This window comes from Melanostigma gelatinosum (assembly GCF_949748355.1).
Source record: "Melanostigma gelatinosum genome assembly, chromosome: 6".
NCBI classification, from domain to species: Eukaryota; Metazoa; Chordata; class Actinopteri; order Perciformes; family Zoarcidae; genus Melanostigma; species Melanostigma gelatinosum.
Window position 1 is genome coordinate 25,329,413 of NC_136639.1, and position 16,731 is coordinate 25,346,143.

The window sequence follows — 16,731 nt, forward strand, 5'->3', positions numbered from 1 at the left end:
CGGCACAATTTAAAGGGGATCAAAAACGTTGACTACCATACCTTTCTATTATTAAATTCGGATCTCAGTAAGGTGTAGACAGCATGTGGGCTCATTATCCCCCCCCCCACCCACAAGAAGAAATATATCCGATCCCTGTCCGATCAAGCAGGTTGCATTGAAATGTAAAGTGTGGACACACATATGTGGACACAGCTGAGCTTCAATCTGGTGCATTCAGTCACAGAAAACAAAGTGTAACCACGGCCATAGTTTCCTTATGTTGCCTTTTTTTCTTGAACTATTTGACACAGTATCAGATGTCACTCAGTGCAGGACAGTGCGTTTTGAACACGGACGTTCAAGTCTTGTTCCTTGACCTTAGATGCCACGGTTTGTTGACTCTGTTATCTCCCTCTGTTTGCTGACCTTTAATATATATATATATATGTGCTTCATGCGGTAAAAGGTCCTGTTAGCGAGCGTGTGCCATGTGTCAGGTGAGTTATGCGTGAGCCATAAAGGACTGTTGGGCTTTGTGGTGTTGCTCATTGATCCAGCCTCATGCTCTCTGTGGGCTCAGAGCGTGACATAAGACCCCATGAAGGTAACACCGCCGGTCTGGCAGGAGGAAAATAAAGAAACAATTACAGCGTGTAATGGGCAAGAAGAGGCATGGCTGCTGTCAGTCAGTGGGGGGAGTGGTGGGGGGGCAACGGGTGAGGTATAAGGGGCAGTTAGACAAGGGCAGTATCGATTAGTGGATCAGGAAAGACATGGCACGCTGAATTTAGATGTGAGCCTATCAGGCGGAGAGTCATGGAGATTGTTTCTCTGGCTGGGCACGACTCTCCATTTGCCTCCACGGACATTTCCCAACCCCCCCCATCACACATTTAAACAGCAACACACACACACACATCCGCACACACCATCAACACCAAACACAAGCAAGCAGTTCAACTCGCTTCTTGTTAGCGTCGCTCTAATGCTTTTGAATAGGACACATTGTATTTTTACCAACTCTTTCTGTGTATGTGTTCCAACAATGTCAGCTTTTTATTTCAAAGAAGATTGTTTTTACCGGCGGTGTGGATGAAGTCCAGAGAGCTTAATCCCAAATCCAAAGGCATGACAAGCCCGAACGCTGTCACTTTGCATTATCTGCTCATGTTTTTCAGCAGCAACATGAAGATAGTATTCAATCAGGCGGTAATGTAAATGTAAATCTGATGTAAAGTTTTGGCAAGCTGAGCATGGGTCAGAATAATGAATATCACCGCTTTGCCCCTGGCTGTTGTGGTCGTTGTCAGCCCTTATAAGAGCTTGTAATTTCGAGGAAAAACTGCTTCTTTTGTCCTGAATTATGTTTTTCCAGAGGCGGGCCGTGCATTTTATACCTGGTCCTTCTGTGCTGTCCTACTACAGTGGAACAGCTACGCTGCAGAAACATGAATCCGTGCATGATGGGACGCTGCATCATTAACGGACAATGCATAGTCAAATCAACGTAATTAATACAATGACAACAACAAAGTCACATATATTAATATGACAACAAAGCATGACACATCAATCCAGCAAACCTGCAGCGGATCCACGCATTCCACCACACAAGAGCACGAGCCATTCAAATGTTATTCATAAAAACGACACGATAGACAAATGAACAGTGTCACTTACCGAATGCTGTTCACTTAAAGACAAACTCCATCCTCCTTTCTTTGTTGACAAAGAGTTTAATCCCAGTACATCGTTTTAGTTCCAGTAAGAAGTCCTTCTCGATTCATGGACGCCAGTGACAGTCGAGCCGCCCCAGTTGTATTTCGCCGGTTCGCAGCGGGGCCGGGATCCCACCTCTGCCGGCCACGGACCAGCCGCGGATCTGTAGATCCACTCGGGTTTCTCCAAAAGTTTCCAAAAGCACCGTAAGGCAAGGCAAGGCAAGGCAAGTTTATTTGTATAGCACATTTCAACAACAAGGTAATTCAAAGTGCTTCACATAAAACCATTAAAAGCATCAAAACATAAGGCAAAAGAAAAGGAGATTTAAAAACAATTAAAGAAACAGTGTAAGAAATCAAATTCAGTGATAAAAAGTAGAGGAGATTTAAAACATACATTGAAACAATAATTGAAGTAGCCAAGGCCTCTGCTCTGGACCTGTCCTCTGCTACTTTCTTTTAAACTTCGCCGTTATCAACGATTCATCGGTTAACTCAAGATTTGCGCTCTCGTACAGAAACTCCGTCGAGGATACTCTAAGCAGAGATATCATGTTTTTTCACTGGACGCTACCCACAATCCTGGTGTCCGGAGACTTGATGTCTTGATAAGGTAATTTTCACAAAAAGTAGAGGAGATTTAAAACATACATTGAAACAATAATTGAAGTAGCCAAGGCCTCTGCTCTGGACCTGTCCTCTGCTACTTTCTTTTAAACTTCGCCCGTTATCAACGATTCATCGGTTAACTCAAGATTTGCGCTCTCGTACAGAAACTCCGTCGAGGATACTCTAAGCAGAGATATCATGTTTTTTCACTGGACGCTACCCACAATCCTGGTGTCCGGAGACTTGATGTCTTGATAAGGTAATTTTCACATGTCTCCCTGAGACATTACGCTGCACGCAATCAACCATACACTGCCGCAATTCTGCAATTACTCGCACACAAACCACGTCAGGAAAAGATCTCTGCCGATCTGCGTTTTATAGTGTACGCCTTGCACGAACTCGGTCCCGGAGGAAATGGCGATATATTGTGCAGTCCTTTTAAAACCATTAAAAGCATCAAAACATAAGGCGAAAAGAAGATTTAACAGCAATTAAGAACAGTGTAAGAAATAAAATGCAATAGTAAAATGCAGAAATGCAGGAAATTGATTAATATATTAATTGAATGTGGTTCAATTAAAGGCAGCAGCAAACAGAAAAGTCTTCAATCTTGATTTAAATGAGCTGAGGGTCTCAGCAGACCTGCAGCTTTCTGGGACTTTGTTCCAGATATGTGGAGCAGCAAAACTGAACGCTGCTTCTCCATGTTTAGTTCTGACTCTGGGAACAGATAGTAGACCGGTCCCAGATGACCTGAGGGGTCGGGATGGTTCGTAAGGCAGCAGCAGATCAGAGATGTATTTTGGCCCTAAACCATTCAGTGCTTTGTAAACCAACAGTAGGATTTTAAAGTCAATTCTTTGTTGGACAGGAAGCCAGTGCAAAGACATCAGAACTGGGGTGATATGATCCACCCTCCTGGTCTTAGTGAGGACTCGAGCTGCAGCGTTCTGAATCAGCTGCAGCTTTCTGACGGACTTTTTACAGAGACCTGTAAACACACCGTTACAGTAGTCCAGTCTGCTGAAGATAAATGCGTGGACAAGTTTTTCCAAATCCTGTTGAGACATAAGTCCTCTAATCCTTGATATATTCTTCAGGTGATAGTAGGCTGATTTTGTAATTGTCTTGATATGGCTGTTCAGGTTGAGGTCTGAATCCATAACTACACCTAGATTTCTGGCTTGGTTTGTGGGTTTTAACATCAGTGACTGAAGCTGAGCGGTGATTTTCAATTGTTCATCCTTGGTACCAAAAACAATTACTTCTGTTTTATCTTTGTTTAATTGAAGAAAATTCTGGCACATCCAGATGTTTATTTGTTCAATGCAGTTACCCAGCCCTTGTATGGGATTATAGTCCCCTGGTGACATCGTTATGTAGATTTGTGTGTCGTCTGCATAGTTATGATAACACACTTTGTTGCGTTCCATAATCTGAGCTAGTGGAAGCATGTAGATGTTGAACAGAAGAGGCCCCAGTATTGAACCTTGGGGAACACCACATGTCATTTTAGTCAGCTCTGATGTGTAATCAGCTACAGACACAAAGTATTCTCTGTCCTTCAAGTAGGATTCAAACCAGTTAAGTGCTGTGCCAGAGAGTCCCACCCAGATGTTTAGTCTTTCTAGGAGTATGGCATGGTCGACCGTGTCGAATGCAGCACTGAGATCCAGTAACACTAAGACTGAACTTCTGCCATTGTCTATGTTTAAGTGGATGTCGTTGAAAACCTTAACAAGAGCAGTTTCAGTGCTGTGGTGCTATCGAAAGCCTGACTGGAAAACATCAAAGCAGTTATTTACGGCCAAGAAGTTGGTCAGCTGTTGGAAAACCGCTTTTTCAATTATTTTACTTAAAAATGGGAGGTTTGATATTGGCCTATAATTTTTCATCGTTGCGGAGTCTAAACTAGCCTTCTTTAGGAGCGGTTTAATAACTGCTGTTTTTAGGGCTTGTGGGAAGACACCTGAGAGAAGGGATGTGTTTCCAATATGTAAGAGATCAGTGGTCATGCAGTTTGAAATATTTTTGAAAAAGTGTGTTGGTAGAATATCCAAGCAGCAGGAGGATGACTTCAGATGTTGTATAATGTCTTCTAGGCTTCTACGGTCGATTGAGTGAAATTGTGTCATGATATTTGAATGGATGTTATTCAGAGATCGGGACAACACATATCCTGTGGTTGGTGTGGAGGCACTGACTGCTTGTCTAATTTTCTGAATTTTGTCAGTAAAAAAGGAGGCAAATTGATTGCATGCCCAGGTGGATTGGAGCTCAGCAGCTACCGACACTGGAGGGTTTGTTAGCCTGTCGACGGTTGCAAATAGGGCGCGTGTATTGTTCTTGTTTTTGGTTATGATGTCAGAGAAGAATGACTGCCTTGCATTTCTAAGTTCCAAATTATAATTGCGAAGTCTCTCTTTATAGATGTCACAGTGAACCTGGAGATTAGTTTTTCGCCACCTGCGCTCAGCTTTCCGACACTCTCGTTTCTCTATTTTGACCAGCGTAGCATTTCTCCAAGGAGATCTTTGCTTACCCGAGACAACCTTCACTTTAGTGGGTGCAATGGCATCAATAATATTTTTAACTTTAAAATTGAAGCCATCTACAAGCTCATTGACTGAGAGGCAAGAGAGGGCTGGTGTGGAGGAGAACTTCTGAATAAATAGTTCACTGGTGTTTTCAGAGATGTAACGCTTTGTCACAACCTTGGTTTGGACATTTGTGTGCAAGGAGATTGCACTCTCAAAGAAAACACAGAAATGATCAGAGAGTGCAACATCAGTCACAGCAACCTTGGAAATGTTTACACCTTTGGTGATGATTAGGTCCAGAGTGTGCCCCTTGTTGTGGGTGGGTCCTGTCACATGCTGAGTCAGATCATAGTTATCAAGGACACCACATAGTTCTATATAATCTCTGTCCTGGGGATTATCAACATGGATATTGAAATCACCAACAATAACAACACAGTCAAAATCAATACAGATTACAGACAGCAGTTCAGTAAACTCATCAAAGAAGGTTGCACAGTATTTAGGTGGTCTGTAAATGTTTAGGAATAGAGATTGAGTGGAATTCAGAGCCACATATTCAAAAGAACCAAAATGACCAAAGGACATCTGCTTGCATTGAAGAGAATCATTAAATAAAATAGCAACTCCACCTCCTTTCTTATGCGCTCTTGTTTCGCTCATGAAACTGAAGTTGGGAGGTGTTGATTCAATAAGAACAGCTGCACTGTTATCTTGATTTAACCAAGTTTCAGTTAAAAACAAAATGTCCAGTTTGTGCCCAACAATAAAATCATTGATTAAAAATGTTTTTCCTGACAGAGACCTGACATTTAATAAAGCTAAGTTTAATGTGGTTAAAGCTTTCTTTGCCCAATTTATTTGGACAGGCTGACGAGGAATGTATGCTAAGTTTGATAAGTTAGCATGTTTACTATTGTTTCTTCGCAGCCTCACCTTTCTTTTTCTATAAACTTGCAGGACAGGAATTGAAGCGGCTAGCTGCATACAGGGCCCCGACTTTTCCTGGAGAGAGTCATTGGTGTCATTAGCCTTGTAGCCTGGACCCAGAAGATATCAATTATTTCCGTTATCATGTAGGGGAGACAGAAGATGGTTGTGGAACCGTCGAGGAGTGTGGCGAGGAGTGTGTTTGGTCCCAGCAATGACCAGCTCTTTCATGTGGTCAGTGAACTCCAGGTGGGGGGAGGATGGGGAGAGTGTGAGAGAGGAAAGGGACCTGGATGGAATTTGGGGGGTGGAAGTAGGTGCTGGGGAGGGAGGTAACGACTCCTCGTCTGGGAAGGGTGTGGAAAGTGGGAGATCGGAGGCGAAGGCGGTCCCTGATGATGAGGTTGGAGACTCCTCCTTTTGGCTGTCGTTAGGCGGGGGCATCCTTCCCGTAAGGTCTCCATGGCGATGCTGTGTGGTTATCTCTTGTTTAGACTCCTCTTGTATCTTGTCCTTGGCAGTAGGGACAGACGGGTGACGCAGGGAGAAAAATAGGTTAGAGGTAAACAGTTTTACCCCTGACGTGTTCAGGCAAATTCCATGCGCTGCAAAAAGATGTCTGCGCTCCCAGAAAAGGTAGAAATTGTTGATAAAATGTACTGAATGGTCAGCACATGCAGTTGACAGCCATCTGTTCAGTGCAAACAGCCTGCTGAATCCTTCATCTCCTCCTCTGACTGGTGGGAGAGGGCCACTGATAAACACCTCAGCCTTGACAGAGCTGACTGTGTTTAACAGATCAATAAAGTCTCGCTTTAGAACTTCAGACTGTTGTTTCACAATATCACAGCTTCCTGTATGCACGATGATGTTTTTCGCTGTGGGATAGTCAGCCACGATGTCCAGGAATTTGTCTCTCGTGTCAGAGACCATATCTTTCGGAAAGCAGAGTATTTTGGTGTTCTGGCTGCACAGTTTTCTGACATCTTTTACAGCATAGTCACCAACAATCAGAGTCTCAGGCCCAGTCACTCGCTTTGCCTGCGGCCTTTTCTCACATTTACTTTCAGTTCTTACCCTGCTTTGAGGAGATAGCTGCTTATCCAGGTCATCAGATGGAGATTTATGATCCTGCGACAATGGAGCAAATCTGTTTTGAAGTTGTAGGCTTGGTTGTTGTGGAGGTATTTTGCAGGTTTTACTTTCCTTAGCTGTCCTTGGCTTTGTCCGTCTGGGTGCAGGGGTTGAGGAGGAGTTCTGCCCGTGTGCTAGTGCAGGCCAGTCAGTCGCATAAGATTCATTATCTGCTCTCTCCTCCTGTTTCTTGGTAGGCCTGGTTATGCTAGTTAGCTGTGTCTTAGCTTGCATTTGTCCAGTGTTTTGAGGCCATGGTAGAGTGGTATCATTCCCACACAGTCCATTTACTTCCGCGTTTACTTCTAGTCTGTAGATTTTTGTTTCCAAGACTGCAATCTTCTGTAGGAGTTTGTAGTAGTCATCCGTGGAGAAGGGAGGCATCTTGCTGCTACTTAGCTTTAGCTTAGCTGCTAGTTAGCAGTAGCCAACAATCCAAATAGCTCGACGACTTTCTGGATTTGTCTTCACTAAAATGTTGAAGAGTGATATATGTGATATATCTGGCAAGATATATGTGATATATCTGGCAAATTGAAGCAAGAAAATGCAAGAAAATGCAAGCAGAGGCAAGCAGAGGCAAGAGCAAGCAGCAAAGCGACTGCACTCTCTCATCAAGGTCGAAGTAAGCTAATAAGTGTAGTGTCCTGCCATGCTATGGCGTCCTCAGGTTAGTGTAGCGTAGCTCCAAACACCAAGATGCTCAGTTAAAATGAAACACATTCCCAGCCAAAAAATGTGCGACGCTGTCAGCCAGGAACACCGTTCAGACAAATAAATAAACTACACCACGCAAAACCCTAAAAAATGTATAATTTCTTCCATATCTTTCAATTAGAATTCTTACTCCTCCAACTAACTTCTGCCAGCTTCCTTAAATTTCACATTAGTCACGTGCATCTGACCAATCACGGCGCACGTTAATGCTGACGTCCTTAGCAGGCTACCTCGGTGCCACTGGCACGTCAAAGAATACGCCCGACATGTCAAACTAAAGATCTGATTGGTTGAAGACTATGACAATCAACAATATCGTCCCCATTCACTTAAACTGCAAAGGCTCTCTAGCAGGCATCAGGCCTCTCTCCTTAGACAGAGACATAGGGGCTGAATCTGATTGGATAAGAGCTCTCCTTAAAACACGCTGTGCTGGAAGCAGAGCAACAGAGGAAGACAGGAGCTGTGCAATGACAAAATAAGCGAATGGGAAAAACAATTACAATACATGTAGTGTATTTGTGAAAAATTATTAAATTATAAAATAGCTATAACTTTGTAATTCTGTTTAGGCCAGCAGAGAAGGCTTAGCTGGCCTTGATGGCCCACCACTGTGTTTTTCTAAACGATAGAAATGGCTGATATAAAGAATATTCAAGAGCTTCAGCAGCCTCTTCGCCACTGTTTCACCAAACAAAGATGCAAGGTAATGGACCTTATTCTTCAATTCATGGAAAAGTTTCTTTTAGTGGTAAATGGACTGTACTTATATAGCGCCTTTCGAGTCTTCCGAACACTTAAAGCACTTTAACACTACATTCATTCAGTCACACCCATTCATACACTGATAACAGGGGCTACCATGCAAGGTGAATGGCCTTCAGGGTTAAGTGTCTTGCTCAAGGACACATCGACATGGACAGGAGGTGAGGATCGAACCGCCAATCTTCTGTATTTTCTGAGCCACAGTCGCCAGCAGGTTTTGTTTGGTACCCTTGTACTAAGAGTAGACCTAGTTGTAATTATCTTTTTGCTCGGAGCCGACACTCTTCTTTTTGGTGTTTTCGAGTATATGTTCGGAGCATATATCCATAGCTTCACTTGGTCTTGTTTGTTTGGCTATCAAAACATGATTATACAGTAGCAAGACCATTTCCCATTGTAGTTAACATCTTATCTATATGTTTCCCCCATGATCATTGGTTGTCCGAAGTGTTTCGAAGTAGCTAACAGTTGAAATGTCGTCTGGACCTAAAACACTTACAAAAATGCTATTCCCCCATCGCAAGTTGCTTAACCGACTGTAAACAACAACACATAGAAGAGGAAATCTTTCGTGGATATTCCTTATCCGTATGTCTGCTGCCACTCTCGAAATACTGGCCGTTTTTCACAGAGGATAAATTGTTGTCAGACCAATAACTGATGGGTTCTGATGCAAAATCGGTCTCTTAAAAATCCATTCCCATACAACAAGACTGCATTTCCAACTACATTTCGAGGGGTAACGTATTTTCTGCTGCAGCTGGTTTGTTTCTGACATGTCACAAATAATCATAGTCTACAGAAGAAGGCCGTCGGGGCGGATAGGCCGATCAAACAAACAGGACTTTCACCCAGGATACCGCTGTTCATGTTCTATGTTACACCAATAGTCGACGTTGACTTTGACTACTTTACGTCTATAACTTTAATAACTTAACAAGTGTGCTTATTTTAAGCAGAGTATAATGTTTTACTAAAGTACCAAGTAGTTTTGTTGAGTTTTTTTTTTTTTTTTCAGTTCCCAACAGTACCCACCTATTAAATACAGAGATGCGCAGGTGGATGCCAAAATACAGAAACAGAAGTTGCTCGCTTCCCTCTTTTATTCATCCTTGTAAGAAGAGAGACCTTGGCGACTCCCTTCAGGCCGTTGGCTCAGAGATTGATGTGGTTCTGAAGAGCTCTTTGTGTATTTTCTCTCCCCTCCTTTGAGTTCAAGCTCATGTTTACCTAATCTCGCCATTTATAAGTATTCTAGGTTTACCATTGTGTGACAAAATTAATCATTTTTTTCTGTGTAAGAGGGCAATTTCTCGAGATGTGCAAGTGCTGTGAATGAGGAAGGAGACCAGGGGGGGATGTGAGTGAATACAAGATTCATGTCGCTTTGAGATATTTCACTCTCATATTAAAAGAGGGCAGAGCTCCTCAGAGTGTAAATAATGACTTACCATTGAGGGCTAACACAAAGAGAAAGAGAGAGAGCATAGGGTTATGGCGATGCATAATACCTGCAAATGCACAGGGCCATTAAAATACCCTTATTCCAGCTGCTGTTAGAATACACACTGCCCACAGAAGACTCCGCAGCACTCCCAGCCACAGTATATTCTTATTCAGTGCCATATTGCTGTGAGTTAAGCCGCGCTTATGACAATTCTGAAAGCATGAGTATAAAATGCATAAACATAAAGTGTTCCCAGAAAGAACCCAGACATCCGATGTGGATGTGACTGAACACGCGTGGTAACTTCACGTTGCATCTCATTGAGCATTAAGGCATTTTCAAAACTCTGCAAAGCACATGGCTAATTAGGTAAGTCCATAGATTATAGAGAATTGTAGCTATGTGGCAGTTACGCCGGTGTTCTGAAGCAGTCTTGCGTGACTTGATGGCTGGTAACGTACCACACGGCCAGTTAGCTTGTGACTATTTGTGAGGGAATAACTACTGCTCCTCTGGCTGTGCTTTAGCATGCCGTTTGGTCACACGGATCCTCATGAATGGCATAATCACGTGTACTTCATAGGTTTTGTCTGCCTGCAAGGATGTGGCTCGCAACATACTGCATGACAATATTGTGAGAGGGTTACGGATAATGATTGGAAGGTGAACTTGGTGCACTTTGCCTTCCTCGGCCTGGATTCTCCTTCTGTTGGAAACAAAGAAGCTCACCTTTTGGTTAAAGGAATACTACAAAATGACCACTTGGACATCAATTACTCACCGTGTGTCTTGAACACTTGTAGAGGTGAATTGAAGTAAATGGGGGCCGCGTTTAAATAAAGTAAAACTACATTAAAAACATCTGTTTACAAACTCTCACATAGTTTGTGAACTATATTTAAACTATTTAAAACACTTCTGCATAAAGAGTCATGCTTGTGCAGGTGCACTACGTGTCCATGCGTGTCAGGACTAGTAGGGCGCCTGCGAAGCGTTTGAAATAGTAAGGTTTTCGTGAAGATGCATGTGTTTGGGAAGTATTGAGCACGACGTTCAATGAGACTTGCATTACACTGCACGAGTTGTGTGAGGGTATTCAAACGGATGTTTTGATTCAAAAGGTTTTTTCTTTGTTTTTTTAATTCTTCGTTCAACGTGGAAACATGCAAGAAAAACAGTTTTCTTCAAGAATCTTAAGTTCACGCGGTGATTTATTGATTCTCAAATGATCATTTTGTGACTGAAGTATTCCTTTAAAAATACTTACTAGTCATCGGTGGCGGGCCGTGCATTTTATACCTGGGCCTTCAGTGCTGTCCTACTACAGTTGAACCACCTCCTAATAACCTCATTATAACGCCACAGCTATGGATATTATATTATCATATTAACCGAACAATACCTTTGAATAATACAAGTGCATTTGGAAAAGCAGAAGCTTAAATTGTGGGAAATATAATGTTTTCGGTGGACTTCGCTCAAACTGGCAACCCACCACGTAAGAGACATTCTGACCCCGGAAACAAAACATTGTACTCTGGTGAGGCGCGTGTGATCTGGCAGGCTATGCTAAACTAGCTGAACAGGAAAACAACAGCAGCAAACAAGCTACACACTCTCCCCGCAGCGTTTAGCTGTTCCCTACTGATTCAAACAGGGCTAAAGCAATCGCCACACAATCCCCATTTCTCCAGACCATAACTCCTGCTTTGTAAAACAAAACAAAAACCCAAACAGAGAACCAAATGTCCGACCCTAACCCCGCGATGATGGGATGCTTCGTCATTAACGGACAATGCATAGAGTCAAAATCGATGTAATTGACACAATGACAACATCAAACTCACAAGAACCAGTTTCATATATTTATATGACAACAAAGCATGACAAATCAATCCAGCAAACCTGAAATGAAAAATTATTAAATTATGAAATAGCTATAATTTTGTGATTCTGTTTAGGTCAGCAGAGAAGGCTTTGGAGGCCCTGACGGCCCGCCACTGCTGGTCATACAGTATATCACATGTCATTTGCAGTTTTAACTTCAGTGTATTTTCCTTGAAGTGAATCTTGGCATTTCCACTGGAATTGGTGACGCATCTTTTTGGATTTCCGTCATGAGAATGAGCTCAGCAGAGAGTAGGCCTACTTCAAACAGGATATGTTCAAATGAGCTGACTCATTAATTGAAAAAGAAAGGGGAAAAAAAGATGTTTCTTTCAGATATTTCATTTGGCTTGTCATTACTTGGTATAATAGAACTCCCATTTTCTGCTGGCTTTGTTATTATGTCTTCTCCTCAGTTTCTGATGAAGGAAAGGAAAGGACAGCAGGAAAAACAGGACGATAAAGATTCCTTCATTCCAGTTGGCAATAATGTAGTGCTTCACAGCTGCTGTTCTCTGTATTGTTCATAATGTCCATTTTGTGTTCTGTACTAAACCATCACTCATGAAGCAAATGTTTTTTCTCACATTCTCAGGAGACTGCTTACAACCTGTGTGGGTTTTTGCTTTGTGATTTAAACCAGGGTTATGTTACCTGCACCATTATTCAACAGCAGTGTACCAGAATGCAATCCACAATACATTCTACTGTATACACACGTTCATTTGCTCATATCCACATAGCTCTGGGCATGAATATTTCGTTCTGCAATAGACTTCAGTAATAAACGATGTGTGCTACATCTAGTACCACATCAGAGGAACTCTCAAACAGTGTGTAAGACAATGGCTGTTTCTGATTATTGGAAGTTGATCCGATGTTAATGTGAGTTTGAATCCGTTGATCGTACTAATTTCCCTTTAAAGGCAAAAATGTGTAATGCCTGGCCACATATTCCAAAGATATAGGGAGCAGCACTTCACCTCTAATCTAAATTTATAGTTTACAAAAAAAAAGAAAATGGCCCCATAGACACTGCCCATTTCTTAATTATATATATTGATACGTATATACATATATATATTGTTCGGTTGTACGGTTCACGGGTTCAAATTGCACCAATTGTGACATCCTCGGGTCTCGCCAACGGTGAAGTAGTTTGGATTCATGGTTCTCGGGGTATACCAACACAAACAAACACGTACTGGAACATACAGAGATTCCTTGCATTATAGAATTAGAGAAGAAATGTTCTTTGAAGACTTATACGTAAGCAGTATATTTGACATTTGCTCACAGTAGTGACAATCATTATATTCTCAATTATGGATTTTTGTGCAAATGTTTAATATATATTTGTGCCCACAAAATAAACTGATCAGTGTGTCAGTGTCCGAGCTCATCGAATCAAAGCTTTTCTTTAAATGCAATCATACCATCATTGGACATAATGCTTCCTTTTTGTCTGCATGAAAGAACCAAATAATCTCTTCTGATTTTACCTGATGGAGGTCGGAGAACCAAAATGTGAATAAAGTGTGTACAAGTGATTGACAGTGTGCAGAATGTTTTGGTTCTTTCATAGTCGGTTAATGATACGACACATACGACTCTCTAGAGTGCAAGTTTGTAGCGAGTGTTTGAAGTTTATGTTATAACGCTATAACTATAACGATATAACTTTTGTGCTCCATTTTGGTCGCAGCAGTTATGTAGAGGAATACGGAATGTGCTATGTTCTAGCTGAGAGGAACATCAGGAAGATAGCTATTGTGTCTTCATGGGGAACCATCTCTGTGCTTCATTGCAGGAAGTGATGTCGGTGGAGGAGGAGTGCACTTCCTGTTACTGCCTCATGGACTCGACGAGCTGCCACCTGCTTCTGGACCAGCCGGGCTCATACGCCCTGGTGGGCGAGCCCCTGACGCAGGCTGCCGTCAAGAGGCTGAAGCTGGCTGTGTTCGGGAGCATGGAGGCCGGCTCCATGAGATACAGCCTGCGGGTGTACTGTGTGGACGACACGCCACACGCCTTTCAGGTGGGGGAAGACGCCGGTTAGGTGTTCAACTCATTCTTTTCCCCCTTTGGTTCCTCCAACGAGGGGGGTTTCCACCAGAACTTGACAAAGAGTTTTCCACAGTCTCATTTGTCCATGAAGACAATGTGGTCAGTAATAATGGCTTAAGTAGTTCCTTGAGCCAAAATGTTAGAACCAGCCCAGAGTCACAGCAGTTTGTGAAATAGTCACGAAATGGTAGTGGACAGTTTTCCGAACACTCATTTTGTGGTGTTGTTGCCTAAACCGAACTGTACTGAGTTATTGTAAGGCCAACCATGATGTTTTCCCTTAACCGAACTTTTGTTTTTGACATAATGTCGTCCCGAAAACAAAGTTGTGCAGAGGAGCACAAAAAAAAGACGATTCGTTACCCTGTACACTTAACCTGTCGATACCATTTTGTGACTATTTCACAAACTGCTGTGCGACTGTGCTGTATAAACTCAGAATACATAGGCGGCCATATTCCACGATGTTGCACAAGTTAATTCACCGATTGCACAGAGAATCATCACCGGACTCTTCAATTCCCCTCAGCTCTATACGCAACATTTGAGCTACTTTAAGCTCAGTGTTTTAGTTTTATAGCAGACAATTTTACTTTTCTGCTTCATTCTCACGGCTCTCATGAGCCTTGTATATGCTGCTTCCAGCTCTGTTAAACTCTGTACAGCCAGCACCAACGAGCACACAGGCAAAGTCAGTGACTAACTAAGGGAACATAGCGCAGCATTTAGCAACTAAAGCCAGATATTTCACTCAGGAGCTGGTGTAGGATGGAAATAATACCTAAAACTAGAGTCCAAATGAATGCTAATGCTGCTTTGTGTCTGCTGGATGTGTAAAGAGGCAAATGTTTGCTAACACGTTCGGTACTTCAACTTTATACGGTGATAATATGTCAGTGTTTGCAGCTTCTTGTTGCCCCCCAATTGGCCAAAAAATGACAGAGAATCATGCTTTCTTATGTTTTATTTGAAGTTGTCTGTCCCTCAAATGTAATGTTGAGTGAAATTTGTTTTGTGGTACTCATAGCACTCACAAAAAAAGACATTTGGAAAGTTTAACATGTCATAACACTTCCTGGTTAGTCTGGATCATCCACAATGCACACCGTTATACAGAGTCAACAGGACATTATTTCTCAAAAGACATTTTTTCTAGCTGTGAGCTCCACAAATTAGGTTCCATTCACCGCCATTGTATTTGTGTGGAGACAGAAATCTCAGAGAGAAAGACAAAGCATTTCTTACTCATTTCCCCCTTTCTGGAAGGATGCACATTTTCACTTTAGCCCTTTTTCCACTGCAATAGGAAGAACATTGTAGGTCATGGCCTGGATTCAAACTGAACATCTTGTGCGTATGCGATTTTAACCTGTGCTGTCTGAGGCAGCCGAGACCTCAGCGTGTGCTCTCCACCGGTTAAACCATGTGAGTGATTACAGATTCATCACCACTGTGAAACACCAGTGCAGAGCTGATGGTGGGGTCTCTGTCACAGCCTGACAGACTCTCTTCCAGACATTTGAATAGACTGAGACAAAGGCTGCCGTACTGTAATCACTGCCATTCAAATGTTAACCAAAGGTTGTTGTTTTTTTTACTTGATTATCCTTCAGCGACCTGTAGATATTTAACAGCATTGAGATCTCATAAGTGAACACCAAGCCTCCCGTCCTCCCTGGAGAGACTAAACGAACAGAAATCTGAGCCGAGTTGAACAGAGCACGGCGAGCCTCATGACTGACTCTACCTTCCCGACCGCCTCTCTGCCATGTCGCAGCCGTCAGCGACAGCTGGCTTTAAAATGCATTCTGGATTTGGTTTATGAATTTCCAGCCTGCCGAGCAGATGCCAGACTTTTGCGGGTCCCTTGGGCTCCTGTCTGTTAGCGCCGCTTCTCTGCTGTGGTGTTTTCCAAGCTCAGGCACAATCGCAGCCTGGGTTGTGGATCAACAGGAAGCCTGATTCAACTCAAACATTTGTGTGAGGGAGACATTTTCTTCAGCTGAGACCAAGGAAGGGTTACGACTGGCAGCTTTCAAATATGTTCTCTGATATTGCACAATGCTTTTAAAAGAGTACCTCCCCAACAAGTAATATTTTCTGGATAATTAAATCAAAATTGATGCCCTTTTTGTTATATTTCATCAATTAATTAACAGAAACATTCAGGTGAAGTAAAGATACTAAAACAACACTTTTTGATTTAGTGTGATTTTTTTGTGTGTGTCCGCTGTAACAAGAATTTCAGGAAAGGTCTTGTTGCTTAGGAATGGGTCGAAATAATTCCTCCCCGCAAGTCAATTTCCAAGGTCACAGCATTCAGTACCGGAGACGATAAAAGCTTCCTTCCTGAAAATACCACCCATATTAGTATTCGTCTAGCAGACGTTATCTTCCACTTCAAATCCTGCCAGAAAGTACTGTTCACCTCAACCTTTAGCTTTTAGCCTTGGCAAAGGATCATTTCTAAGTCCTGAATTCTAACATCATCAACAACAACAACAAAAAAGGATTTAAAAATGATGAACACAATGGTCTTCACATTTTGTGTTTCCACTATTCTACCGGTTGGATATCTCAGTTTTGACATTCTAACATTCAGTTAGCTGTAAAACATCATGTGCCATGTGTCCACCAGCAGATAAGGAGCTTCCAGAAAACTCAAAAACGGGCAACATGCAGCCTAGTCTCCTAAAATTTACCTTTCCATAAAACAAAACTGCATTGTCAATTTTTCCAGGGAAACGTATTCTCTCATGGATTATGTTTTTTTTATGCACAAATACCTTTCTTATCAAATGCCACCGAAGGAGGAGGTGGGTGGGTGGATGGATGGATGGATGGATGGATGGATGGATGGATGGATGGATGGATGGATGGATGGATGGATGGATGGATGGATGGATGGATGGATGGATGGATGGATGGA

The 16,731-nt window shown here is 42.4% G+C and overlaps 1 protein-coding gene across 1 annotated transcript in view; it reads left to right on the forward strand.

The window, feature by feature from the left end:
• unc5db (unc-5 netrin receptor Db) overlaps nucleotides 1-16,731 on the forward strand; it is a 225,222-nt gene that overhangs the window by 196,261 nt on the left and 12,230 nt on the right. The window contains exon 13 of the mRNA XM_079269905.1: nucleotides 13,546-13,773. Coding sequence (XP_079126031.1) covers nucleotides 13,546-13,773 — 228 coding nt within the window. The remainder of the gene's footprint in view (nucleotides 1-13,545; nucleotides 13,774-16,731) is intronic.